Here is a 25,590-nt window from a genome sequence, read left to right on the forward strand (position 1 = left end):
GTCACTTTATACTAACAAGTACTTTAGGTTCAAAGGTACTTATAGGTACCCACTTGCTATGTGTATGAAAAGCCAAAAATCTATATGGTGAAAGACCTTTGACTGTCAAACAGTAACATAGTAGGCTTAATTTATTTTTAAAACCCAAGGGAAATTCCCAGTCCTTTTACAGGGAGCTTGGTTCTCTACTCCTACATGTGAAGAGAAAAACGTTTCCTTGTGTAAACTCCAGAGATTGAGGAAATGTTCAAGCAGTAAAGCTTAATGCTTGGATTTAGGCATCCTGTTTTATTAAAGACTAGAGGCCCGGTGCACAAATTCATGCAAGGGTGGGTTCCCTCCCAGCTGATCAGGCCTGTCTTGCCCAGTCCCAATCGGAGATGATCAGGGCTGGCCAGGGGAGGGACTGTGGACGGTTGGCCAGCCGGGAGGAGGGACCACGGAAGGTTGGCCGGTAGGAGAGGTTTGCTGCACACTGACCACCTGGCTGGCTGGGGGGAGGGGCTGTGGGAGGTTGTCTGTGGGAGCGCACTGATCACCAGGGGGCAGCTCCTGCGTTGAGTGTCTGCCCCCTGGTGGTCAATGTGTGTCATAGTTACCGTCGGGTCGTAACAGTTGCTTAGGCTTTTATATATATAGACTAGAGGCCCAGTGCACGAAATTTGTGCACTGGTGGGGGGAGGGGGTTTCCCCTCAGCCCGGCCTGCACCTTCTTGCAATCCAGGACCCCTCAGGGGATGTCCGACTGCCACTTTAGGCCTGATCCTGTAAACTGGCAGTCAGACATCCCTCTTGCAATCCAGGACTGTTGGCTCCTAACCATTCTGCCTGCCTGCCTGCCTCATCGCCCCTAACCACTCACCTTCCTGCCTACCTGATCACCCCTAACTGCTCGCCTGCCTGCCTGATTGCCCCTAACCGCCTCTGCCTCGGCCCCCGCTTTGGCGGCTTCGTCTGGAAGGATGTCCGGAAGGACATCCGTAATGACGTCTGGAAGGTCATTTGGCTGTCCGGTCTAATTAGCATATTATGCTTTTATTATTATAGATACCCAAATTTCACTGTGAGTTATGCAGATTTTAAATGTTTCTTTAGTTTGGTTTATTTTCGTTTTTGGTTTCAAAAATATGACCACTAATATAAAGAAATGACTTGCCTAATAAATACTTTAGCTAGAAGTTTTCCATTTCATTAAGAAGTTCAGTTAGAATTTTACTCTTTTTGTCTTTTCCTTATTATTCCAGTATTAGTCATCATATTAGGAGCCCCTGGTTTTGTAGGCTTATGGTGCTTCTCTCTGATCTAGGGGGAAAATGACAAAAGTTTCCTTTTTAAAAAGTTTTTACTTGTAGTAAAATATATATAACATAAAATTTATCATCTTAACACACTGTATGCGGGAAACGTATTTATACGTTTTACTTATACGTTTTACGTTGACTGGTAGTAGAGCGCGGGACACGTATTAATACGTTTTTTATAGACTAACGGTAGAATGCGGGTAACGTATAAATACGTAAACTAAAGTTATTGTAATTTTACTGAACGTTGCCATTTGTGCAAAAAATTAGCAAAAATGGCCCGCGCCACCTGTTAGCGCGCGATAAAAACTACCCGCAGACAATGTGTTAACCATTTTTTTAAGTGTACAATTCAGTAGTATAGTAGTAAGAACATGTTGCCAACCTCTAGAACACTTTTCATCTTGCAAAATTGAAACTATATCCATTAAACATCAACCGTCAATTTCCCTCTTCCCCCAACCCCTGGCAACCACCATTCTACATTCTTCATTAATTTTTAAAATTTATTTATTGATTCCAAGAGAGAGAGAGCAACATTAATTTGTTGTTCCACTTATTTATGTATTCATTGGTTGCTTCTTGTGTGTGTCCTGACTGGGGATCGAACCCGCAACTTTGGCATATCAGGATGACACTCTAACCCAGCAGTTCTCAACCTGTGGGTCACGACCCCTTTGGGGGTCAAACGACCCTTTCACAGGGTCGCCTAAGACCATCAGAAAACACATATATAATTACATATTGTTTTTGTGATTAATCACTATGCTTTAATTATGTTCAATTTGTAACAATGAAAATACATCCTGCATATCAGATATTTACATCACGATTCATAACAGTAGCAAAATGACAGTTATGAAGTAGCAATGAAAATAATTTTATGGTTGTGGGTCACCACAACATGAGGAACTGTATTAAAGGGTCGTGGCATTAGGAAGGTTAAGAACCACTGCTCTAATCGATCAAGCTATGGAGCCAGGGCTCATCATTCTACTTTCTGTCTTTGAATCTGACTATCCTAGATACCTCCTATAAGTAGAATTATACAGTATTTGTTTTTGTGACTGCTTATTTTCTCTTAGCATAATGTCCTCAAGGTTCATCCATGTTATAGCATGTATCAGAATTTCCTTTCTTTTCATGACTGAATATTTCATTGTATGTATACAGCACATTTTGTTTATTCATTCATTTGTTTCTAAATCCTTTTAGACTGTGAGAACATTTTCTTTGAAGGGAATGACTACCAAGCTCTTCGGTCAAGAAACTCCAGAGCAGAGAGAAGCCAGAATAAAGGTGCTTGAAGAACAAATAAGTGAAGGGGAACAGCAGCTAAAGTCTAAAAATCTGGAAGGCAGGTAAAAATGCTGAGGTGTTTAACAAAGCCAGTCATGTAGATTATATGGTGGATTGTTGCTTTATAACAATTCCCGGCTTCATTAGCATCCCTGGATGTGACTATTTTTCTAAAATGTAGTTACTGAATTACTAAGAAAGTTGAGTTATCAAAAATATGTTATAGAAACATTTGTTTTAATGTGGGGGGAAGGAAGAAGAAAGTTTCAGCTTCATAATATTTTCCTGCACTTTTTATGGTTCTATCCTTTGCACATTCTCTCTGCCCTTCCTTTTCTGTCATTTAACAAATGCTGATCAGCCCTCAGTGCCCAGCTCTTCTGTTCCTTTGTGAAGCCTTCTCCTATCCACACAGGCTATGTGGCACTTGGTTCCTGCCACTGCAATGTGGTGGTTTTGTACTGGATGGTTAGTTGCTCTGAGTGAGTGTCCCTGGCTAAATTACGAGCCCTTCAAAGCCAGTGATCATGTCTTTTTTCTCTTTATATTTCAACATCCTGCATAGGGCTTGCCATGTAATTACTCCATAAATATTTCTAGAAATTCAGTTTTCAAAGACCTGCCATCACTGTTTGGCTCACTTTCCTTATTGTTTTCATCTGTTAGTCAGTGAGTAGACCACAGCAGACAAAGAGTATATCTTTGGTTTGGAGGTTTTTAAAGTAATTTTTAGAACCTCTGGCACCAAATAAGTCAAAGTAATCTTTCATGAATAGAGTTAGATAAACAAAAACTTGTAAGAATTTTTTGCAACTGTAGTTGTCATTTAAAGCAGTACATGATAAATGTGAATATATACTCCATCCTGGCAAAAAGAGTATATACTTTCCAGTGACCCAGGCAGGCAACTTCAGTTGGCATCTATATCTGTTTTATAGGAATAACTAGAGGCCCAGTGCACAAATTCATGCATGGGTGGGGTCTCTTGGCCTGGCCAGCAATCTAGGCTATAAGGGGGGCTGGCCCGGGGGAGGGGCTGCGGGAGATTGGCAGGCTGGCCCCCTAAATCGGGGCCATCGGGGGGCTGGCCAGCTGGGGGGAGGGGCCTCTGGAGGTTGGCCATGGGAATGTACTGACCACCAGGGGGCAACTCTTGCATTGAGCGTCTGCCCCCTGGTGGTCAGTGCGCGTATAGCGACTCCACTGGTCCTTCGATTGTAACGGTCACTTAGGCTTTTATATATATACACTAGTAGCCCGATGTATGAAATTCGTGCAGAGGGGGGTCCCTCATCCCGGCCTGCAACGATGCTAGCATCCCTCGCCATGGACTCCGGCCCGAGGCCCCTGGCCTCCCCTCCCTCCCCGCATCTGGGGCGCAGACTCTCCCCTTCAGCCGAGGTCCCTCCCCTTCAGCGTGGACTCCAGCCCGAGGCTCCTCCCCTCCTCTCCCTCTGCCCACCCAGGGCGCGGATTCCGGCTGAGGCCCCTGCCCTCCCCTCTCTTCACCCAGCCAAGCACACATGTTCAGCTTTAGAAGTTATTTACTTACTGATGGTTAGTAAATAACTTCTAAAGCTGAACGCGTCGCCGTGAGCCCAGCATCCCTCGCCAGGGACTCCGGCCCGAGGCCCCTGCCCTCCCCTCCCTCCGCGCATTCGGGGCGCAGACTCTGGCCCAAGGCCCCTCTCTTCCCTTCCTTCAGTGTGGACTGCAGCCTGCCCTCCCCCCCCTCCGCCCATATGGGGAGCGGACGCTGGGCATCCCTGGAGGCAGACTCCATGAGTCCAGTGTTCCTCGCCACGGACTCCGGCCTGAGGCCCCTCTCCTCCCCTCCTTCGGCTTAGACTCCAGCCCAAGACCCCTGCCCTCCCCTCCCTCCGCCCGGCACGCAGACCCTGGGCATTCCTTGAAGCGGACTCTGGCCAGAGGTCCCACCCCTACCCTCCCTCCACACAGCTGGTCCAGATGCTGGGCTCGCGTTGCCTGGGCAGCGCCACCAGCGTCCCATCCCGGCCACTATGGGCGCTGCCATCTTTGTCACGGGGTGACGGTTAACGAAAGTCCCTGGAGCCTGAGGGCATGGCTAGGCATGGGTGGCTGCACCTCCCCGAAAGTCCTGGGAGCCCATGGGTGTGGCTACAGCCTTGTCTCCCTGGGCCGGTGAAAGCCCTGGGAGCCTGTGGTCACGGCCGCCATTGCCCCCCGGGGCGCTTGACACCTGTGTATGCAAATTAACTGCCATCTTTTTGGATAATTTGCATAGTCAGTTGGATTGGCTGGTGGGCGTGGCTTTAGCATAGGAGAGGGATGGCTAATTTGCATGTTTGTCTATTATTATATAGCACTAGTGTCCCGGTGCACAGACTTCATGCACTCGGGCTGGGGTGGTGTCCCCCAGCCTGGCCTGTGCCCTGTCACAGTGTGGGAGCCCTGCAGTCCATCGCCCCAAAGAGGTAGGCCGGAGCCGGGGGAGGCCTGTGGACCTCCACGTGCCTGTGGACCCCCGGCCGGGCCAGGCCTACGGCGGAGGGCCCTCTGTGTGTGCCTGTGGATCCCTGACCCTGCAAGTCTCTGCCCACTTGCGCCTTCTGTGCACACAGTCTGCTGATCGGTCGTTACTGTGATGGTGTCCCGACCAATTTGCATATTACCCTATTATTAGTATAGTATAGATTTGAAGCTGAAATTCTTGTGGCAAAAATAGATTATTAAAATGTAGACGAACATTTGCTTTTTCTCCCACTGTAATTTTTAGGGAGAGAAAAATAGATCTGCCTGGCTGGGCATGGCTTAGTAGTTGAGCATCGACCTATGAACCAGAAGGTCACAGTTCATTCTCAGTTAGGCTCGATCCCCAGTGGGGGGTGTGCTCCAGGAGGCAGCCAATCAATGATTCCCTCTCATCATTGACGTTTCTCTCTCTCTCTCTCCTCCTCCTCCCTTCCTCTCTGAAATCAATAAAAATACATTTTAAAAAATAGATCTTACACAAGGAAAAGCTTTTTCCTCTATATAGACAAAAACCAACTCAAATGAGAACTGTTTATTTGAATTTATAGATAATTGACTTAATTTAAATAATAACAACAATGACTATGCCTTTTATTTCAGAGAATTTGTGAAAAATGCTTGGGCCGATATTGAACGCTTCAAGGAGCAAAAGAACCGTGATTTAAAGGAGGCTCTCATAAGCTATGCAGTTATGCAGATTAGTATGTGCAAAAAGGTGGGTTTTGGTTTCAATAAAGATAAAGTGCATGCAGAAGTGCTTACAAATTTTTATAAAACTGGCCCTGGCTGGGTTGCTTACTTGGTTAGAGCGTCATCCCAATATGCCAAGGTTGCAGGTTCGATCCCCGGTTAGGGCACATACACAAATCACCCAATGAATGTATAAATAAATGGGACAACAAATTGATGTCTCTCTCTCTCTCTCTCTCTCTCTCTCTCTCTCTCATCAATAAACAAACAAAAAAAAAAACCAAAATTTAAACTAATCTTGTTTGAATCAAAGTGTCATTTTCATTTTTTTAAAAATATATTTTATTGATTTTTTACAGAGAGGAAGGGAGAGGGATAGAGAGTTAGAAACATCAATGAGAGAGAAACATCAACCAGCTGCCTTCTGCACACTCCCCACTGGAGATGTGCCCACAACCAAGGTACACGCCCTTGACCGGAATCGAACCTGGGACCCTTCAGTCCGCAGGCCGACGCTCTATCCACTGAGCCAAACGGGTTAGGGCTCATTTTCATTTTTAAAGTCTATTCTTCTTCCCTTCCAGAATATTTCCCAGTTTATCAACTTAATTTTATTATTTCCTTTTATTATTTTTTTGTTAATCCTCAGCTGAGGATATTTTTCTGTTGATTTTTATAGAGAGTGGCGGAAGGGAGAGGGAGAGATAGAAATATTGATATGAGACACATCCATTGGTTGCCTCCTCTATACACCCAGACTAGGGCTGGGGAACCTGCAACTGAGATACGTACCCTTGACTGGAATCGAACCCGGGACCCTTCAGTCCTGGAGCCACCCCGCAGGAGCTACAGAGCAATTTGCAGATGGCCGCTATTTATGTGGGGCTTGGAAGTGCCCAGGAAAGGCCAAGCTGTGAAGCAAGGCAGGCTGGTGCTAATACCAGGTCTTGGCCTCTTGTTGATAGGTATGGGGCACGCTGATGCCAGCTGCTGCTTGTTTGAGAGAGTTTAGAAAAGTCTGAAGTCTGAGCCAGGACAGGCCATTCATATCTGCAGACAGCTTGGGTAGAGATGCAAATTGGGTGGGGTCTCAGGGAATCACCAGAGTAGAGCAAACAGTGTGGACCACATTGATGGAAATTCAGATACAGCTGCTGGTCGGCTCTGTGACAGAGGAGGGCTTGGCATAGAAACAGTGAACCCTGTGAGCATCCCTGTGTGGGAGAAAGCCACCCCCACGTTCTTGCTCTGATGCCAGACAATCCAGTTACTCCCCATATGTCCTTGGATACCCCCAAACCACTGCCCCAGCACTGGAGCTCAGAGGGAGCTAGTCCCAGTAAGTCTGGGCACGGCCCTTTAAGAGGAACTGCTGGGACTCCAGCATCCTCCGTTTCAACTCAGCCACAATCCCCACTGGTTTTTACTGCCTGAAGTTATGGGGACTTCTCATTTCAGCACTGGAACCCTGGGCTGAGAGGTTTGTTATGGAGCTCTTGTTCCTCATGGGAGGCCTCTGCAGCTGAGATATCACTCCCAATTAAAAAAATGCCACATATGGGTGTCAGACCAGCCCGTTCCCCACCTCCACCCCTCCTAGTAGTCTCAATGTGCTTTCTTTTTAATTCTCTAATTGTAGGACTTCTATGCAGCTGATTCTGAGTGATGATTGTTCTGCTGTATTTTAGTTGTAATTTTTATGTGGTTGTGGGAAGCGGCGAGTACATGCATTTACCTACACTGCCATGTTGGTTCTCGCCATGTTGGTTCTCTCCATGTTGGTCTGCCTTTTTGATAGTGAATTTTCTAGTTTGTTGAATCAAGGGGGCTGAGGCTTTTTAAAGAAACACTTGATTGATTTTCAAGTTTATTTTTAAAATTTTGAAAATTGCCATAAAATCAAAATGTTCATCGAAAAATTTCAAATAATCCAGAAGCATCTTTGCCTCCTGCCCCAAATTCCTGTTAGAAAACTTACCAGTGTTATACCTCACGTGTATCCTTTCATATGTTTTCGTATATATACAGTCATTTAGAAAATATACATTTTCCTCTTCCCTAGCAAAAACGAGGTTGCGTTATATGAGCTAGTGTGCAGTGTGCAGTGTGCAGTTTCCAATTGATGTCTCATGGATATCTTATTTTGATAGTGCATAAGCTCTTTCTTATCCTTTCTAACAAGAAGTACTCTGTTTTAGATACTACTTTATCCAGCTAATCTGAGCATTTTAAAGGTTTTTTGTGTGTTTTTAAAATTTTTATTTGCTTTTTGTATCCCATCAAGAAAGAAAAAACTAAAAAGATTCTTGTTTTTTCCCTGTTATTTGAAACTTTGATAAATATAGACACATTTTAACATTTAAATATTAAAATACTAGAGGCCTGGTGCATGGATTCTTGCACCAGTGGGGTCCCCCAGCCTGGCCTGCACCCTCTCGCAATATGGGGCCCTTCAGGGGATGTTGGACTGCCGGTTTCGGCTGGATCCTTGCAGGCCAGGCTGAAGGACCCCACTGGTGAAAGAATCTGTGCACCGGGCAGGTTTGAGCCAGATCCCCGCAGGCCAGGCCGCGGGACCCCGCCAGTGCATGATCGGGGCTGGGGAGGGACTGTGGGAGGGCTCCAGGGCGTGTCCAACCCATCTTGCCCAGTCCCGATCGGCTGGACCCCAGCAGCAAGCTAACCTACGGTTGGAGTGTCTGCTCGCTGGTGGTCAGTGCATGTCATAGTGACTGGTTGAACGGTCAAACGGTCATGCACTTAGCATATTAGGCTTTTGTTTTTATTATATAGGATTTCTTTTTCATAATTTAGTTGTTTATTAGAGACGATGTATCTTGTTTAAAAAATACTTTTGTTTCTACCGCTTCTTTAGATTTTACTGTTACATGTCTACAAACATGCCTTTTTTTTTTTTTTTTTTTTTTTTTTTTAAATATATTTTATTGATTTTTCACAGAGAGGAAGGGAGAGGGACAGAGAGCTAGAAACATCGACGAGAGAGAAACATCGACCAGCTGCCTCCTGCACACTCCCCACTGGGGATGTGCCCGCAACCAAGGTACATGCCCTTGACCGGAATCGAACCTGGGACCCTTCAGTCCGCAGGCCGATGCTCTATCCACTGAGCCAAACCGGTTACGGCCAAACATGCCTTTTTATGTAAGCATGTTAGGTATACTGTATCTTACTAGAGGCCCGATGCATGGATTCATGCACCAGTGGGGTCCCTCAGCCTGGCCTGCGGGAATCAGTGAACCTCTGAGCCCCTGCAGCCTGGCCTTACCCGCCAGCTCACTGGCCTCCAGCCTACTGTCTGCGTTGATCCCACAAAGCACGGAATAGTGTGTGAAGTGGCAGGCGGCTGGGGACAAGCCCGAGCCTGGGCTGGTCGCCGTGCTGCTTCTGCTCATCCCGGTCCCCCTGTGCCTGCCACCGCCACTGCTTGGGCATGAAGGGGGAGTGTCTGCGGGAGAGGCTTGCACTGTTGCAGCTCCGCTCGCCAGCCATGAGCCTGGTGTCTGGCATTCATCTGTTAGCTGAGCGGCGCTCCCACTGTGGGAGTACACTGACCACCAGGGGGCAGCTCTTGTGTTGAGCATCTACCCCCTGGTGGTCAGTGTGTGTCATAGCTACTGTCTGGTCGTCTGGTCACTTAGGCTTTTATATATATACTAGAGGCCCGGTGCACAAAATTTTGTGCACTCGGGGGGGAGGGGGGAGTCCCTCAGCCCGGCCTGTGCCCTCTCGCAGTCTGGGACCCCTCGGGAGATAACGACCTGCTGGCTTAGGCCTGCTCCCGGGTGGCAGAGGGCAGGCCTAATCCCTAGGTGAAGCCCCTGGTCGGGCTCAGAGCAGGGCCAATTGGGGAGTTGGGGCGCCGCCCCCTGTCATGCACAGAGCAGGGCGGATCTGGAGGTTGTGATGCCACCCTCAGTCACGCTCAGGGTAGGGCCGATTGGGGGGTTGGGGCACTGCCCCCTGTCACACTCAAGGCAGGGTCGATGGGGAGGTTGCGGTGCCACCCCCTGTCACTCACAGAGCAGGGCCAATCTGGGGGTTGGGGCGCTGCCCCCTGTCACACACAGAGCAGGGCCGATAGGGGAGTTGTGGCCCCTCCTCCTGTCACACACACAGCTGCAGGGCGATCAGGGGGTTTGGGCGCTGCCCCGTCACGCTGATCCCGGTGCTGGGAAGCCTCGCGGCTCCGCTGATCCCGGTGCTGGGAGGCATATTACCCTTTTACTATATAGGATAGAGGCCTGATGCATGTGTGGGGGCCGGCTGGTTTGCCCTGAAGGGTGTCCTGGATCAGGGTGGGGGTCCCCACTGGGGTGCCTGGCCAGCCTGGGTGAGGGGATGATGGCTGTTTGCAGCTGATCACACACCCTTCAGGGTGGGGGTCCCCACTGGGGTGCCTGGCCAGTCTGGGTGAGGGGCTGAGGGCTGTTTTCAGGCTGGGACTGAAGCTCCCAACTGCTCCTTTTTTTCCTTTTCTTTTTTTAATTCTGGGCCAGCTTTAGCTCTGAGGCTCCAGCTCTTAGGCATCCGCTGCTGAAAGCAGGTATCTGGTTTGTTTCGGTTCTATAATCGAAACTCTGTATCAATTCCAGCTCTGAGATCTCGGGCTCGCTGAAAGCAGGTTTCTGGGGTTTTGTTTAGCTTCTATATTTGTTACAATGTTTTTTAAACTGCAGGCTCAGAGGCTGGCAAGGCAGGCGGGGAACGTTGGTTTCCTCCATCACTGAAGCAAGCAAGCCTCATGTTGGTTTCAAGCTGCCTGGCTCCCGGCCGCCATCTTGGCTGGCAGTTAATTTGCATATCTCGCTGATTAGCCAATGGGAAGGGTAGCGGTCGTATGCCAATTACCATGTTTCTCTTTTATTAGATAGGATATAGACGAGAGGCCCAGTGCATGAAAATTCATGCACTGGGGGGGTCCCTCAGCCCAGCCTGCCCCCTCTCACAGTCTGAGAGCCCTCGGGGGATGTCCTACTCACAGCTTCAGTCTGCTCCCCGGAGGGAGTGGGCCTAAGCCGCAGTCTGGCCTCCCTCTGCGGGAGGCCACCAGGCTGATCAGGGGAAGGTGCTGCCCCATCACCCTGCTGCTGCTGCCACTGCCACTGTTGGCCACCGCAGCTGCTGGCCCTCGGCCCTCGCATCACCAAGGTGTTTTCATCAACATGGATTCCAGTCCCTTCACCACAAAAAATAACAACTTTCTTTAGGCATTTTCAAGATGTCTTTCATAGGATATGACATTTCTTTCTTTTTTATCCTCCCTGAGAATATTTTCCGATTGATTTTTAGGGAGCATGGAAGAGAGAGGGAAAGACAAAGAGAAGCATCAATGTGAGAGGGACACATTGATTGGTTGCCTCCTGCATGAGCCCTGATTTGGGCCTGCGGTGCAGCAGCCGCAGGGTCTGCTGATCAGGCCCTGCCTCTCTCTCTGGGCCTTGCAGCAGCCATGGGGGCTGTTGATCAGGCCCTGCCTCTCTCTCTGGCCCTTGCAGCAGCCATGGGGGCTGTTGATCAGGCCCTGCCTCTCTCTCTCTGGGTCTCGCAGCAGCCGCTGTGGCTGCTGATCAGGTCCTGTCCCCGATGCTGCAAGTACCCGCCCATCTGCACCGCTGTGCATGCAGCCTGCTGATCGGTCGTTATTGTGACGGCGTCCCGGACAATTTGCACATTCCTCTATTATTAGTACAGATTAGCTTTGTACTTCGTAGCTTGCCAGAACCATTGAGAGAGATTCAGTCATTTAGTACATAATCGGTTTCTGTCAAAACATCAGTTAATACAGTAATAATTCAATAATTCATTAATTTATATTTAATTGTTAGACTAATAAGATGTTAGTCTTTTTTTCAAATATTATATAGAAAAACTGAATGAAAACGTGTTTGGTTTATAAATAGAAATGATAAGGATATGTGATATGAGTAAATGAGTTTATGTTTTGAACCTTAAAAACTCAGTTTTGAAAAATAAGTTGTAGGAGTTCTGTCTACATTTTGAAGAGAGGCTCATACAAATGATTTTCCTACTTTTTTAGACATTCACTTATATTAGCTATTACCAGAAAGTGTCATAGTTGCTGGACTTGTTAATTATTCCAAAAAGCAAAACATAGCATACCAGGAAGCCAAATACGTGGGCTTTCAGGATCCTTTCAAATTCACAGTTTAAAGTTCTTTTTGTGTTTGCTTCTAAGGGAATTCAAGTTTGGACCAATGCTAAGGAATGCTTTAGCAAGATGTAATCCTGTGAAATGAATTTCTCTTCAATCAAAGTGCCCCAAAACAGAAGCACAAGTAAATAAATAATAATTTAAGTTGCTACCCAGTCTACACAAAAATATATAAGTTGACTAAATTCAGCTGTCTTTAATTTGATTGTAGTTGTATTTATATAGCACAAAAGGATGTATTTTAATGAAGATTAAATATTATAATTTGAGGTTTTGGGGACTGGTGCTGATTCCAAAAAGTTAATTTGATAAAATATACCAACAGATTGTCAGGCTTCTGAACCAATAACTGAGTGTCACGATGTTGGGTAATTTCTGGATGTTCATTTTAATTCCAGCTATTTTAGATCTGTTTATGTAGAGAGTTTTTCCCTAAGATTGAATTCCTATCTTTACCTGGTAAGACTCACTGATCTGTTGTAGGGGGTTATTTTTTCTTGCCTTATAGTTGAGCTGTTCGGTTTGACAAAGCTCAGCAGAAACTTAGTGTGCAATCTAAGATTTTCTCTCCCATTCATTGATGCCCCCTATAACATTTGCATACACTAGAAAATGCCTTTAATTTGTGTTTTACCAGAATTTTGATACTGGTCAGAAATTTTATACTGCCAACAAAGAAGACTGAACTTCTCAGATATATAACAGAATTCATTGTTATGATCTAGGAACTGCTATAATAGAATTGTGTATGTTACATAAAAGCATTAAATTCTTCTCAAATAATTCCTAACCTCAGTGATGAGCCTAAATTTACTCTGCTTGGCTCTCTACACATGGCATTTCAGGGTACAAGATGTATGTAGCATTTCAGTGTATGAGATATATGTAGTGCACATATGTGTTCGTATCTTCATTATTAGCATCCTTCTTTCCTATTGCTTGGCTGTAATTTTTGTAAAGGTAAATTATATTGTTTTTTGATGTGTTTTTGTGGTATATGTTCAGAAGCCAAGCACCCTCAGTTTGCTAGCTTTGCAGAATCTTCGATGTCTCATTAGTAATTATGTAAAAAAAAAAAAAAAATTCCCCAGTACTGTTCAACATTTGACTTTTTTATGTGTTCAAAATGTTGCTGGATTTTTGTGCTGTTTGCCAAACTTATACAATAAATAAATGAAGTATTGTGCTGATTTTCATACAATTTCTATTGTTTTAATAAAGTGATCTATATATATTAGTAGCTGATGCCCTGTGAAAAAATAATACATGCCATATTATGTTTTGAAGTGTTTAATTATATGAATTTGTCTTATGGCAAAATGTTGGGTTTTAAAAAATATATATTGAGATGATTTTTTTAAATTTTACTTATTTTTTAAAGAGAAAATTGTTAGAAGCAAAAGTTATCTTTCATTCCATTGAATTATATCATCTCTTGACTCATGAACTTAAGTAGCTTTCCATTTGGCATTTAAAAATCAAAAGCCTCCCCACTCCCCACAACCCCCTCCCCCGCCCCCCAACTAACCTGGTGCTAATGTAAAATGTATTCAATTGTTTCCTACTAGTTGACTTAATTTGTTTCTTTTTGGTGTTGTTAATCTTCATTCAAAGATATTTTTTTCCATTGATTTTTTTTTTAAAGGGAGGGAGGGAGGGAGGGAGGGAAGGAGGAGAGAGAGAGAGAGAGAGAGAGAGAGAGAGAGAGAGAGAGAGAGAGAAACATTTATGTGGGAGACACATTGAGTGGTTGCCTCTGGAATGTGCCCAGACCACAGCCAGCTGGGATTAACCTGCAACCCAGGTACCAGGTATGTGCCCTTCACCAGGAATTGAGGCCCTTTGGTGCATGGGCTGACGCTCCAACCACAGAGCCACACCTGCCAGGGCTAGCTGACTTAATTTGATAATGCCATTGTTACTTATGATTTCAAAGATGAATTAGGAAAAATATTTTATTATGTTCTCTAAAATATACAGACATTCATTTGGTTGTATTATATTTAACTAGGTATATCTTGACTTGGATTGATTTTGAAAAATTCATATCACAATCATTCCTTTTTAAAAAAACTCTCTTAAAGGAGTTTTATGATGGATATGATTTTTGGTACTATTCACAATAAGGATAAAGAAAATAAAATACATATGCAGTAACTTTCAGTATTCAAAAATTAGGACTCAAAATGAATTATGCAAAGGGGGGGAGTGTTAGATTTCCAAAGGTAAATATAAAAAGATAGTGTAAGCAGTAACTAAAGAAAAATTATTCATTACATTAATTGAAATACTTAGTAACAAGAAGATTCCATCTTGACAGTGTATGCAGTCAAAGCATTAAAATTAACTGAAGTCATACTTTCATTTGCATCCAGAAACTTGAGTATGGATGAATGAGTCACTTGTAATTATAACATAGTATCCAAAACAGGAACTGAGGATTTTTAAAATCCAAGCAACCTTAGAATAAACACACACCCAGCTTGGGATGGAATGAAAAATCCAAGAGTTATGTAACAGCAATGTTAGGCTTTCAACATCCTTATCATCACTCTCTAGATTTATATGCATACTTTCCTTCTGGGTAAACTTTACTGATTCTCCTAAAAAATGTTCACTAAAAAAGATTTAGGAATTTCTGTAAAGATTGAAGCACCATAGAAATTCTATAAAATAAAAGCTTAATATGCCACTTGATCAAACTGTCGCTATGACATGCACTGATCACCAGGGGGCAGACACTCAATGCAGGAGCTGCCCCCCGCCTGTAGGCCCCAGGCCAGCCAAGGTGGGTGCCAGCCGGGGCCCCCCAATATATTTATATATTTGAAAGGAAAAGGAAGCAAGGGAAATATAAACAAATTAAATCCAAAGTAAGTAGAAGAAAGGAAATATTAAAAGAGCAAAAATCAGAGTTAACATATTGCGGATGGATCCCGAGAATTTTCGCTTCATATTACACAGTGTTTTACAAAGTATACTTTAAAAAGATATTAGCTTGTAAGAACATGTAATAAATAACTTCAAAATGCAATGGGTATTTAATTTTAAAGGGTGCCTTTAACATTTATGTAAAACTAGAGGTCCGGTGCACAAAAATTTGTGCACTTGGGGGAGTCCCTCAGCCCAATCTATGCCCTCTTGCAGCATGGGACCTCTCGGAGGATGTCCACCTTCTGGCTTAGGCCCACTCCGTGGGGGATCGGGCCCAAGCTGGCAGTCAGATATCCCTCTGGCAGCCCAGCAGCCCTCGGGGGATGTCCACTTACCAGCAGGGAGCAGACCTAAGCTGCAGTCGGACATCCTTAGTGCTGCTGAGGAGGCGGGAGAGGCTCCTGCCACCACTGCTGTGCTGGCAGCCATCAGCCTGGTTGTGGCTGAGCAGAGCTCCCCCTGTGGGAGTGTACTGACCACCAGGGGGCAGCTTCTGCATTGAGCATCTGCCCCCTCGTGGTCAGTGTGTGTTATAGTGACCAGTCATTCCCAGTTGTTCTGCTGTTAGGGCCAATTTGCATATTGCCCTTTTATTATATAGGACAGCCGTGGGCAAACTACGGCCCGCAGGCCAGATCCAGCCCATTTGAAATGAATAAAACTAAAAAAAAAAAAGACCGTACCCTTTTATGTAATGATGTTTACTTTGAATTTATATTAGTTCACACAAACACTCCATCCATGCTTTTGTTCCGGCCCTCCAGTCCAGTTTAAGAACCCATTGTGGCCCTCGAGTCAAAAAGTTTGCCCACCCCTGATATAGGATGTTTTTTTTGTACTCATTCAATAGAAACTTATCTGGCCAGTAGGTAAAGCTAGCAATAAAACTACTGGTCCATCATGTGTTAACAAAGCCAAAAGTTGGTTCTTTGAGAAGATTAAGTTAAACTTCTAGCAAAACTGGATGAAAAGAGAAAACACAAATTATCCTTATCAGAAATGAAATGGGGGATGTTGTTACAGATCTTACAGACATTAAAAGGATAATACAGGATATTATGGACAACTTTAAACCAATAAATTACATGAAGTCAATGAATTCCTTGAAAAATATAGCCTACTAAAACTGATATAGATGAAATAGAAAATCTGAATAGCTTATATCAAAGAAATGTATTATCAAAAATCTTTCTACAAAAGAAAACTCTAAGGTTCAGATGGCTTCATTGGTGAGTTCTAACATACATTTAAGGAAGAAAAAGCTTTAATTCTACACAGACTTTTAGAAAACGGAAAAGGGAATACTTCTCAATCTTTTTTTACAATTGAGGTAACATTGGTTTATAACATTGGTTTATAACATATAAGTTTCAAGTGTACAATATTATACTCGATATCTATACTATAGCATGCTCACCATCAAAAGTATCACGTCGCCCTAACCGGTTTGGCTCGGTGGATAGAGCGTCGGCCTGTGGACTGCAGGATCCCAGGTTTGATTCTGGTCAAGGGCACGTACCTTAGTTGCGGGCACATTCCCAGTGGGGGGTGTGCGGGAGGCAGCTGATCAATGTTTCTAACTCTCCATTCCTCTCTTCCTCTCTGTAAAAAATCAATAAAATAAGTTTTAAAAAAAAGTATCGTGTCGGCTGCCGCTATTTGAGGCCCAGCGGCTGCTCCGCTTCCTGCTGCTGCCGACCCTCCGGTCCAAGAACCCCCGGGAGGCCGACTCACCATCATGGATACTCTGTCCGAAGAAATGACACTTTTGCCATAAATCTTTTGAAAAAGCTGGGTGAAGACAAATCAAAAAACATTTTTCTCGCCATTCAGCATCTCCTCTGCCCTGGCCATGGGGGCAGGTGGAGACACTGCGGCCCAGATAGTCCAGGCACTTTATTTCAGTAAAAGTGGTGGCGGAAGTGAAGTCCACCAGGGCTTCTAGACGCTCCTCGCCGAGGTTAACGGCTGGCACGCAGTACTTGCTTAGAACTGCCAACAGGCTCTTCGGAGAAAAGTCCTTTGATTTCAACTTATCTTTCAAAGATTCCTGCCTCAAATTCTACCAAGCAGAGATGGAAGAGCTTGACTTCTTCAAAGCTGCAGAGGAGGCTAGAAAACATCAACACCTGGGTAGCTAACAAGACGGAAGGTAAAATTACAGAGTTGCTGCCTCCAAATTCAGTTAATCAAAGTACTCCTCTGGTTCTTGTGAATGCCATCTACTCCAAAGGAAACTGGGACAGCCAGTTTAGCAAGCACCAAACCCAGGAGAGACCATTTAAAGTTAGCAAGAATGAGCAGAAACCTGTGCAAATGATGTTTAAAAAATCTACCTTTAATATGACCCATGTCGGAGAAATATTCACCAAAATTCTGGTGCTGCCGTATGTCGGCAAAGAGCTAAACATGATCATCATGCTTCCTGACGAATATGTCAACCTGGAAACGGTGGAAAAGCAGCTCACCTATGAGAAATTCATAGAATGGATCAGGCCAGATATGATGGATGAAGAAGAGGTGGAAGTGTGCCTCCCTAGATTTCAAACTGGATGAGAATTACGACATGAAGGATGTCCTTTACCCTATGGGGATGACCGATGCCTTTGAGCAGGACAAGGCTTCTCTGGAATGTCGTCAGGGAGAGACCTGTGTCTGTCCTTTGTGGAGGTCAACGGGGAAGGCACAGAGACTGCGGCCGCCACCGCCGGCATCATGCTCCTTCGATGTGCGAGAATCACGCCCAGGTTCTGTGCTGACCACCCCTTTCTTTTCTTTATTCAGCACAGCAAAACCAACGGTATTCTGTTCTGTGGATGATTCTCTTCCCCTTAGGAAAATGGTCGACACTGCCTGTAGCCCTTCTCCTGTCTCCTGCTGACCCACTTTCCTCTGGCACTTCACAGTGTGCCTGAACCCAACAATAAAGGGCCTAGTTTTGAAGTTCAAAAAAGAAAAAAAGTATCATGTCCATCCGTTACCATACAGTTGGCTCCCTTTACCCATTTCCTCTTCTCTGGTAACCACCAATCAGTTATCCATATCTATGAGGGTCTTTTTGGTTTTTGTTTATTTTTTTAATAGTCCACATATGATTTTTGTCCTTTTTTCTCTCTTTTTTTTAAAAAAATATTTTTATTAATTTCAGAGAGGAAGGAAGAGGGAGAGATAGAAACATCAGTGATGAGAGAGAATCATTGATTGGCTGCCTCCTGCACGCCCCCCAATGGGGATCGAGCCCACAACCCGGGCATGTGCCCTTGACCAGAATCGAACGTGGGACCCTTCAGTCCGCAGGCTGACGCTCTATCCACCGAGCCAAACCGGCTAGGGCCTTTTTCTCTCTTTTAAATATGAAACACTTCACGAATTTGCGTGTCATCCTTGCACAGGGCCATGCCAGTCTCTGTACTGTTCCAGTTTTAGTATATGTGCTGCCGAAGCGAGTGCTAATTTTTGTCCTTTTCCATCTAACTTATTTCACTTAGCATAACACCTGTTGCAAATGGCAGTGTTTCATCTTTTTTAAAAAATTATTATTTTTTAATCTTTATTGTTGAGAGTATTATAGATGTCCCCTATTCTTTTCCCCCTCCACCTGGCTCCCACCCTGCCCCAGGCCTTCACCACCATTTTAGCTGTGTCCATAGGTAATGCATATCCTATCTAATAAAAGAGAAAAATGGTAATTGGCGTACGACGATACCCTTTTCATTGGCTAATCAGGGCTATATGCAAATTAACTGCCAACTAAGATTGGCAGTTAACTGCCAACTAAGATTGACAGTTAACTGCCAACAAGATGGCGGTTAATTTGCATATGTAGGCACAATGCAGGGAGGCGAAAGGGAAAGCAGGAAGAAGCCCCCTGCCACTGACAGTGATCGGAAACCCAGGGGGGAGCTAAGAGCTGGGGGACAGGGCAAAGGCGGCCCCCCAGCCATGATCGGAGAATCAGGTGCCTTTTCCGCCCTGGCCAGTGGTAGCAGGAAGTAGGGGTGGAGCCAGCGATGGGAGCTGGGCACGGTCGAAGCTGGCAGTCCCGGGAGCTAGGGGTCCCTTGCCTGGGCCTAAAGCGAAGCCCACAATCGCTGGGCCGCTGCAGCTGCGGGTCCCAGCTGCCCGGGCCGGACGCCTAGGCCAGAGGCGTTAGGCCTGGGCAGGGGCGGAGCCTGCAACCACGGGGAGCTGAGGGTCCCCTGCCCAGGCCTGACACCTATGCTGGAGGCCTCAGGCCTGGTCAAGGGGCCGATCCAGTGATTGGTGATCAGGGGGTGATGAGGGTCAACTCCTCTGGCTGAGGCATCAGACCTGGGTGGGGGGCGGAGCCGGGGATTGGGGGGATATGATGGTCCCCTTGCCCAGGCCTGAAGCCTGGGTCAGAGGCATCAGGCTTGGGCGGGGGGTGGAGCAAGCGATCAGAGGGAGATGGGGGTCCCCTGCCCAGGCATGATTCCTGGGCCAGAGGCCTCAGGCCTGGGCGGGGGCCAGAGCCAGTGATCAGGGCGAGATGGGGGTCCCCTGTCCAAGCCTGACACCTCTGTCAGAGGCGTCAGGCCTGGGCAAGGGGCCGATCCTGCGATTGGAGGGTGATGGGGGTCAACGCCTGAGGGCTCCCAGTATGTGAGAGGGTGCAGGCTGGGCTGAGGGACACTCCCCCCCCACACACATACACCCAGTGCATGAATTTCGTGCACCGGGCCCCTAGTATACATATAAGATCTTTGGTTAATCTCTTCCCGACCCCTTCCTGCCCCCCTTCCCTCTTAGATTTGTCAGTCTATTCCATGTTTCCATGCCTCTAATTCTAATTTATTCAGTTTATTTTGTTCATTAGATTTCTTCATTTATTTTGATTTTTAGATTCAATTGTTGATAGGATATGTGTTGCCATTTTATTGTTCATATTTTTTATCCTACTCCTTCTCTTTCTCCTCCTCGCTACCCTCCTCCTCCTCCTTTTCCTGTTCCTTTTACTCCTCCTCTCCCTTCTCTTCTACCTCCTTCCTCCTTCTCCTTCTTCTTTCTTCCTCTTTTTAAAGAATACCCTTAAACATTTCATGTAATACTGGTTTTGTGGTGATGAACTCCTTTAGCTTTTTCTTGTCTGTGTAGCTCTTTATCTGACTTTCAATTCTAAAAGATAGCTTTGCTAAGTAGACTAATCTTGGTTTTGTAGGTCCTTGCTATTCATCACTTTGAATATTTCTTGCCACTTCCTTCTGGCCTACGAAGTTTCTGTTGAGAAGTCAGCTGACAGTCAGATGGGCGCACCCTTGTAGGTAGCTAACTGCTTTTCTCTTGCTGCTTTTAACACATTGTATGTGGGAAACATATTTATACGTTTTATGTATTTATACGCTCTACCAGTGTAGTAGAGCACGGGACACGTATTATTACGTTCTTTATAGACTAGCGGTAGAATGTGGGTAACGTATAAATACGTAAACTAAAGTTATCGTAATTTTACTGAACATTGCCATTTGCGCAAAAAATTAGCAAAAATGGCCCGCGCCACCTGTTAGTGCACGATAAAAACTACCCGCAAACAATGTGTTAAGATTCTCTCTTTATCGTTAACCTTTGGCATTTTCATTATGATGTGTCTTGGTGTGGGCCTCTTTGGGTTCCTCTTGTTTGGGTCTCTCTGGGCTTCCTGGACTTATAAGTCTATTTCTTTCACCAGGTAGGGGAAGTTTTCTGTCATTATTTCTCAAATAGGTTTTTAATATCTTGCTCTCTCTCTTCTTCTGGCACCCCCATAGTGAGAATGTTGGTACGCTTGAAGTTGTCCCAGAGCTCCTTACACTCTCTTCAGATTTTTGGATTCCATTTTCTTTTTGCTCTTCTAATTGGGTGTTTTTTTGCTTTCTTATATTCCAAATTGCTGATTTCATTCTCAGCATCCTCTACTCTACAAAAGAATCCCTGTAAACTATTCTTTATTTCAGTTAGTGTATGCTTAATTTCTGACTGGTCCTTTTTCATGCCTTTGACATTCTCATTAAGATCCTTGAAATTTTCATGAAGAGCCTTGAGTACCCTGATAACCATGGTTTTGAACTCTGTATCCAGTAGCTTGCTTGCTTCCATTTCTTTCATTTGTGACATGCCTCTTTGTCTCTGCATTTTGGCTGCTTCCCTGTGTTTGTTTCTATATATTAGGTAGATAGGCTGTGTCTCCTGGAATTGATAGAGATACCTTGTGTAGTAGGTATCTTGTTGGGCCCAGTGGCCAAGCCTCTCCAGTCACCTGAACTGCGCACTCTAGGTGCACCCCTGTGTGGGCTGTGTGCACAGTCCTGTATTTGAGCCCTGATTGTTATTGGCATCACTGGGAGGACTTGACCTTTTAGCCCACTGGCTGTGAGAACCAGCTGAGACTGCAGTAGAAGAACTGCTGTGCAGGAGACACCGCTATGGAGCAGGACTTGCTTTGTTGCTCACTGAGTCTGAGTCTGCCCCTTGAGATGTGTAGAGTTGTAATCTGGTGTGGTCTGAAGCTATCCCCTGGGTGCACTGGCTCTGGGGCCTCCTGGGAGGTGCAAACTCAGCCACTGCCTGGAACCACCCGGCAGGAGCTACAGAGTGATCTGAAGATGGCTGTTACTTATGTTGGGTGTGGAAGTGCCCAGGAGAGGCCAAGCTGTGAAGCAAGGCAGGCTGGTGCTAGTGCCAGTCTTGGGCTTCTTATTGATAGGTATGGGGTATGCTGATGCCAGCTGCTGCTTGTTTGAGAGATTTTAGAAAAATCTGAAGCCTGAGCTAGGACAGGCCATTCATATCTGCAAACAGCTTGGATAGAGCTGCAAATTGGGTGGGGTGGGGTCTCAGGGAATCACCAGGGTGGAGGAACAGTATGGGCCACACTGATGGAAACTCAGATATGGCTGCCGGTCAGCTCTGCAACAGTGGAGGCCCCAGCACAGGAACAATGACCCCTGTGAACACTTCCATCTGGGAGAAAGCTGCCCCTAAGTTCCTGCCCTGATGCCAGACAATCCAGTTCCTCCCTGTATGTCCCTGGATCCCCCAAAGTTGCCACCCAGCGCTGGAGCTCAGAGGAAGGGGAACCATGTAAGAACTGCCTAGACTCCAGCCACCTCCATGTAACTCAGCCATAATCCCTGCTGAATTTTACAGCCTGAAGTTACAGGGACTTCTCTTCCCAGCTCTGGAACCCTGAGCTGGGGGTCTGGTGTGATCCTGGGATCCCTTGCTTCTCACAGGAGGCCTCTGTAGCCGAGATATCCCTTGGATTGAAAAAAATAAACAAACACCACATGTGGGTGTTGGGCCATCCCATTCTATGCCTCCACCCGGCCTACCAGTCTCGATGTACTTTCTTTACTTCTCTAGTTGTAGGACTTCCATTCAGCCAGATTTCAGGCAGTTCTAAATGATGGTTGTTCTGTATTTTAGTTGTAATTTTGGTGTGGTTGTGGAAGGTGGTGAGCATGTGCCCTGATGGGGAATCAAACCAGCAACCTCTTGGTGCATGGGACGACGCTCAACCAATGATGCCACACTAGCTAGGGCTCATCTTTTTTTTGGGGGGGGGGGTACTTCCCCGGGAAGCCAGGAGACGCCAGGTGCCCGAACACGGGCTGTGGCCACTGTGTGCCCCCCGGGGGTGGCTGCCGAGCCCCCGAGCAGGCCCAGGAGGATCAGCAGCCTTTGATCTGTGTGTCCAACAGCCGGTCCTGCCCTCAGTGTCCTGCCCCTGGAATTCTGGGAATCAACCCAGTGACTCCTGCCGGCCCAGATCGCGAGGCAGGGAGGACAGGACAGTCCAGGAGCCAGGGCTGACCTGGTGGGACGCCAGCACTGGGGACAGATCCTGCTCTGCCCCTTGCCCTCCACCTCCATGTTTCCTCCCCAGGGTGTGAGTGTGGTTGCCCAGGTCTCCATGACACCACAGGAATGGAGGAACGCACCCACCCCCTGTTTCTCTCTGCTCCGCAGGGCTCATCTTTTTATTTAACTTACTTTTTTTATAACAAAGTAGTAGTACCATTTTTATTTTTATTTTTTATGAGAACAGTGTTACTAAAATACCAAAATGGGCCAAAGACATTCTAAGAAAAGAAAGTAAGATATCAATATACATTATGAACATAGATGCAAAAATTATTAACCTATTAGCTAATTGAATCCAGCATATATAAAGAGCGTAAAAATAATATGACCATGTAGAGTTTATCTCAGAATGCAGGTGGGTTTAACATTAAAAGTTAATTACTACAGTCCACCATATTAACAGAATAAAGGAAGTATGGGAGCATAGATACAAAATTAGGAAGTCATGGGATACAGAAAATAGATCCAACATAGGAGAGAGATGAAAGGTATGCCCAAGATAAGGAGAGGAGTCCCAGGAAGACTCTTTCCAGAGTAGAGCCACAGATGGAGGGCTCCAGGAGCAAGATTCCGTGGGGAAAAGTTAGAATTGTGGGCTTATGTATAAGTTTGTCAAATGTGGAATGATATATTTGGAGGCCATTGGAGTGGGTTGTTTAGCCGATGATAGAAAGAAAACTATCATCACACTATCATAAGCAATAAAAACTCAAGATTATTATAATATTCAGGAGAAAAGGAAATGCTTTTCAAGAAGAGAATCATAATCAGAGCATAATACATGGCTTTGCAGTTAAAAATGTTTACAGAATTGCCTTGACCAGGTAGCTGAGTTGGTTAGAGCATCATCCTGATACACCAAGGTTCTGGGTTTGATCCCCAGTCAGGGCACATACAAAAATCCATCAATGAATGCATAAATAAGTGAAACAAATCTCTCTCTCTCTCTCTCTCTCTCTCTCTCTCTCTCTCTCTCTAAATTTTAAAGAATATTTACATAATTATAATAATGGAAACATGACAGTCATGGTGCTTATCCAAACATGGTGCTAACAACTCTAGTGGTTGGTTGGTTTGGGAGGGAGGTTAAGAGAGCCAAATACTCATCTTGTATGTCCTGATAAATCAAGACAACGTACTAGAAACATTGCTTAGAAAGGTAAATGTCAAAAGAAACAGCAAAAAGGACAAAGGGACTGAAGAATGTGGAATAGGTAGAAGTGGATCAAGAGCTGCTATTTATATTAAATCTTTAAGTACTATTTAATTTTAAATTATAGACAACTGATAAAAAGTAAAAAATAATTTAAAAGTAATTTAATTTTAAAGTTTTAGTAGCTGATTTTATGTTTTGTTTTTATTGATTTTAGAGAGATGTTTTGTTTTGTTTTTATTGATTTTAGAGAGAGAGGAAGGGAGAGATAGAAACATCGATGAGAGAGAGAGACATGGATTGGCTGCCTCCTGCACGCCCCTGACTGTGGATCAAGCCAGCAACCCGGGCATGGGCCCTGGCCAGGAATAGAACTGGTGACCTCTTGGTTCCTGGGTTGATGCTCAACCACTGAGCACCACTGGACGGGCTAAAAGTAATCGACTTTAAAACATGTCCCCTGTAGAGAAAGCAAATAATACAAATAGAACAGTATGTCTATCATGAGCCAGTTTCATTTTTTACATAAAGAGGACTTATGGAGGAAACTAAGATGGCGGCATAGATAAACACCGGGAAATTGCTGCCTCCCACAACAATTGAAAATTACATCAAAAACACAAAACGGACATAATCCAGAACTTCAGGAAGGCTGGCTGAGTGTAAATTCTACAACTAGAAGGAAAGAAAAGCACACTGAGAGCCAGAGGAGCTGCCCAGGTGGAGTGCAGAGGTACGGGGGCTCGCGCGCGCGGAAAGGGTCTGGCACCTGAGGACGCGGCTGTCTTTTTGAATCCCGAGGGAGACACAAGCTCCCGACGGCTCTGAAATCCGGTTCCGGGAAGTCTCTGGGGACCCAGGACTCATACGGGGAGAAACTGGTCTGTCTGGCAGCGGGCGAGCTTGAGGGCGGCTTTCCCTCAGAGGTGCTTGCAGCCATTGCTGGGACACTGGGACTTGCGACTCCTAGAGCGGGGCTGAGGCTCCGCCATAGCTGCTTGCTCCGCCCTTTGATTCCTTGAGACCCTGCCCTGCCCAGGCTGCTGCAGAGGCTTTTGCATATGAATGCCCCGGCCATTTGCAACCTGTAATTACCTAACTGCAGCAGGGCCAGATAGACCCAGAGCTTCCAAGAGAAGGTCCAAGGCCCCACAGCGGCTTGCATTGCTACACAGCTGAGCAGCATCAGGGCACTTCCAAAGTCCAAAAAAAAAGGAAGGGGAATCTGCAGTTCTCTTCGTAGTTCCTGCTGTGTAACCTCAGGCAGAGGCTAAATTAGCACCTCCTTAGATCCAAGAGCCACTGTACCCAGTGGTCAGAGGGGGATGATCCAGATCACAACTCCTCAGATCCATAAGGGACACACTCAGGGTGCAGTCTCAGTGAGCACCAAAGCCCCAATGAAGCAAGTCTTGCCCCAGAAGGGTGTCTCCAGCACAGAAGTTCTCCCACTGCAGACACAGCTGATTCTCACTGCCAATTGGCCTGGAGGTCAATTCCTCCCAGTGATCCTACAACAACCAAGGCATAGCTACAACATGACTGTGCACAAAGCCCACAAGGGGGTGCACCAAGAGTGTCCACGTCAGGTAACTGGGGAGGCTGAGCCACTGGGCCCTACAGGACACCTAGCACACAAAGCCACT

The 25,590-nt window shown here is 45.8% G+C and overlaps 1 protein-coding gene, 1 non-coding gene and 1 pseudogene across 4 annotated transcripts in view; 2 read left to right on the forward strand and 1 right to left on the reverse strand.

The window, feature by feature from the left end:
- The window catches only part of SNX4 (sorting nexin 4), a 91,113-nt gene extending 77,925 nt beyond the window's left edge, over positions 1-13,188 (forward strand). For 2 of the 3 annotated variants that reach the window (XM_059687588.1, XM_059687589.1), the window contains 3 exons: positions 2,517-2,662; positions 5,715-5,829; positions 12,022-13,188. In XM_059687588.1, the coding sequence (XP_059543571.1) occupies positions 2,517-2,662; positions 5,715-5,829; positions 12,022-12,069 (309 nt within the window). In that variant the 3' untranslated portion in view covers positions 12,070-13,188. The remainder of the gene's footprint in view (positions 1-2,516; positions 2,663-5,714; positions 5,830-12,021) is intronic. The other variant, XM_059687590.1, reaches the window with a different exon arrangement.
- Positions 13,189-16,654: 3,466 nt separating this feature from the next.
- LOC132230315 (serpin B6-like) lies at positions 16,655-17,874 on the forward strand (annotated as a pseudogene).
- A 404-nt stretch (positions 17,875-18,278) lies between these two features.
- Positions 18,279-18,381, reverse strand: LOC132232101 (U6 spliceosomal RNA). The gene has a single exon (XR_009452258.1). It is a non-coding gene; the product is annotated as a U6 spliceosomal RNA (small nuclear RNA).
- Between the last annotated feature and the right edge of the window lie 7,209 nt (positions 18,382-25,590).

Source organism: Myotis daubentonii, chromosome 3, assembly GCF_963259705.1.
Source record: "Myotis daubentonii chromosome 3, mMyoDau2.1, whole genome shotgun sequence".
Lineage (NCBI taxonomy): Eukaryota > Metazoa > Chordata > Mammalia > Chiroptera > Vespertilionidae > Myotis > Myotis daubentonii.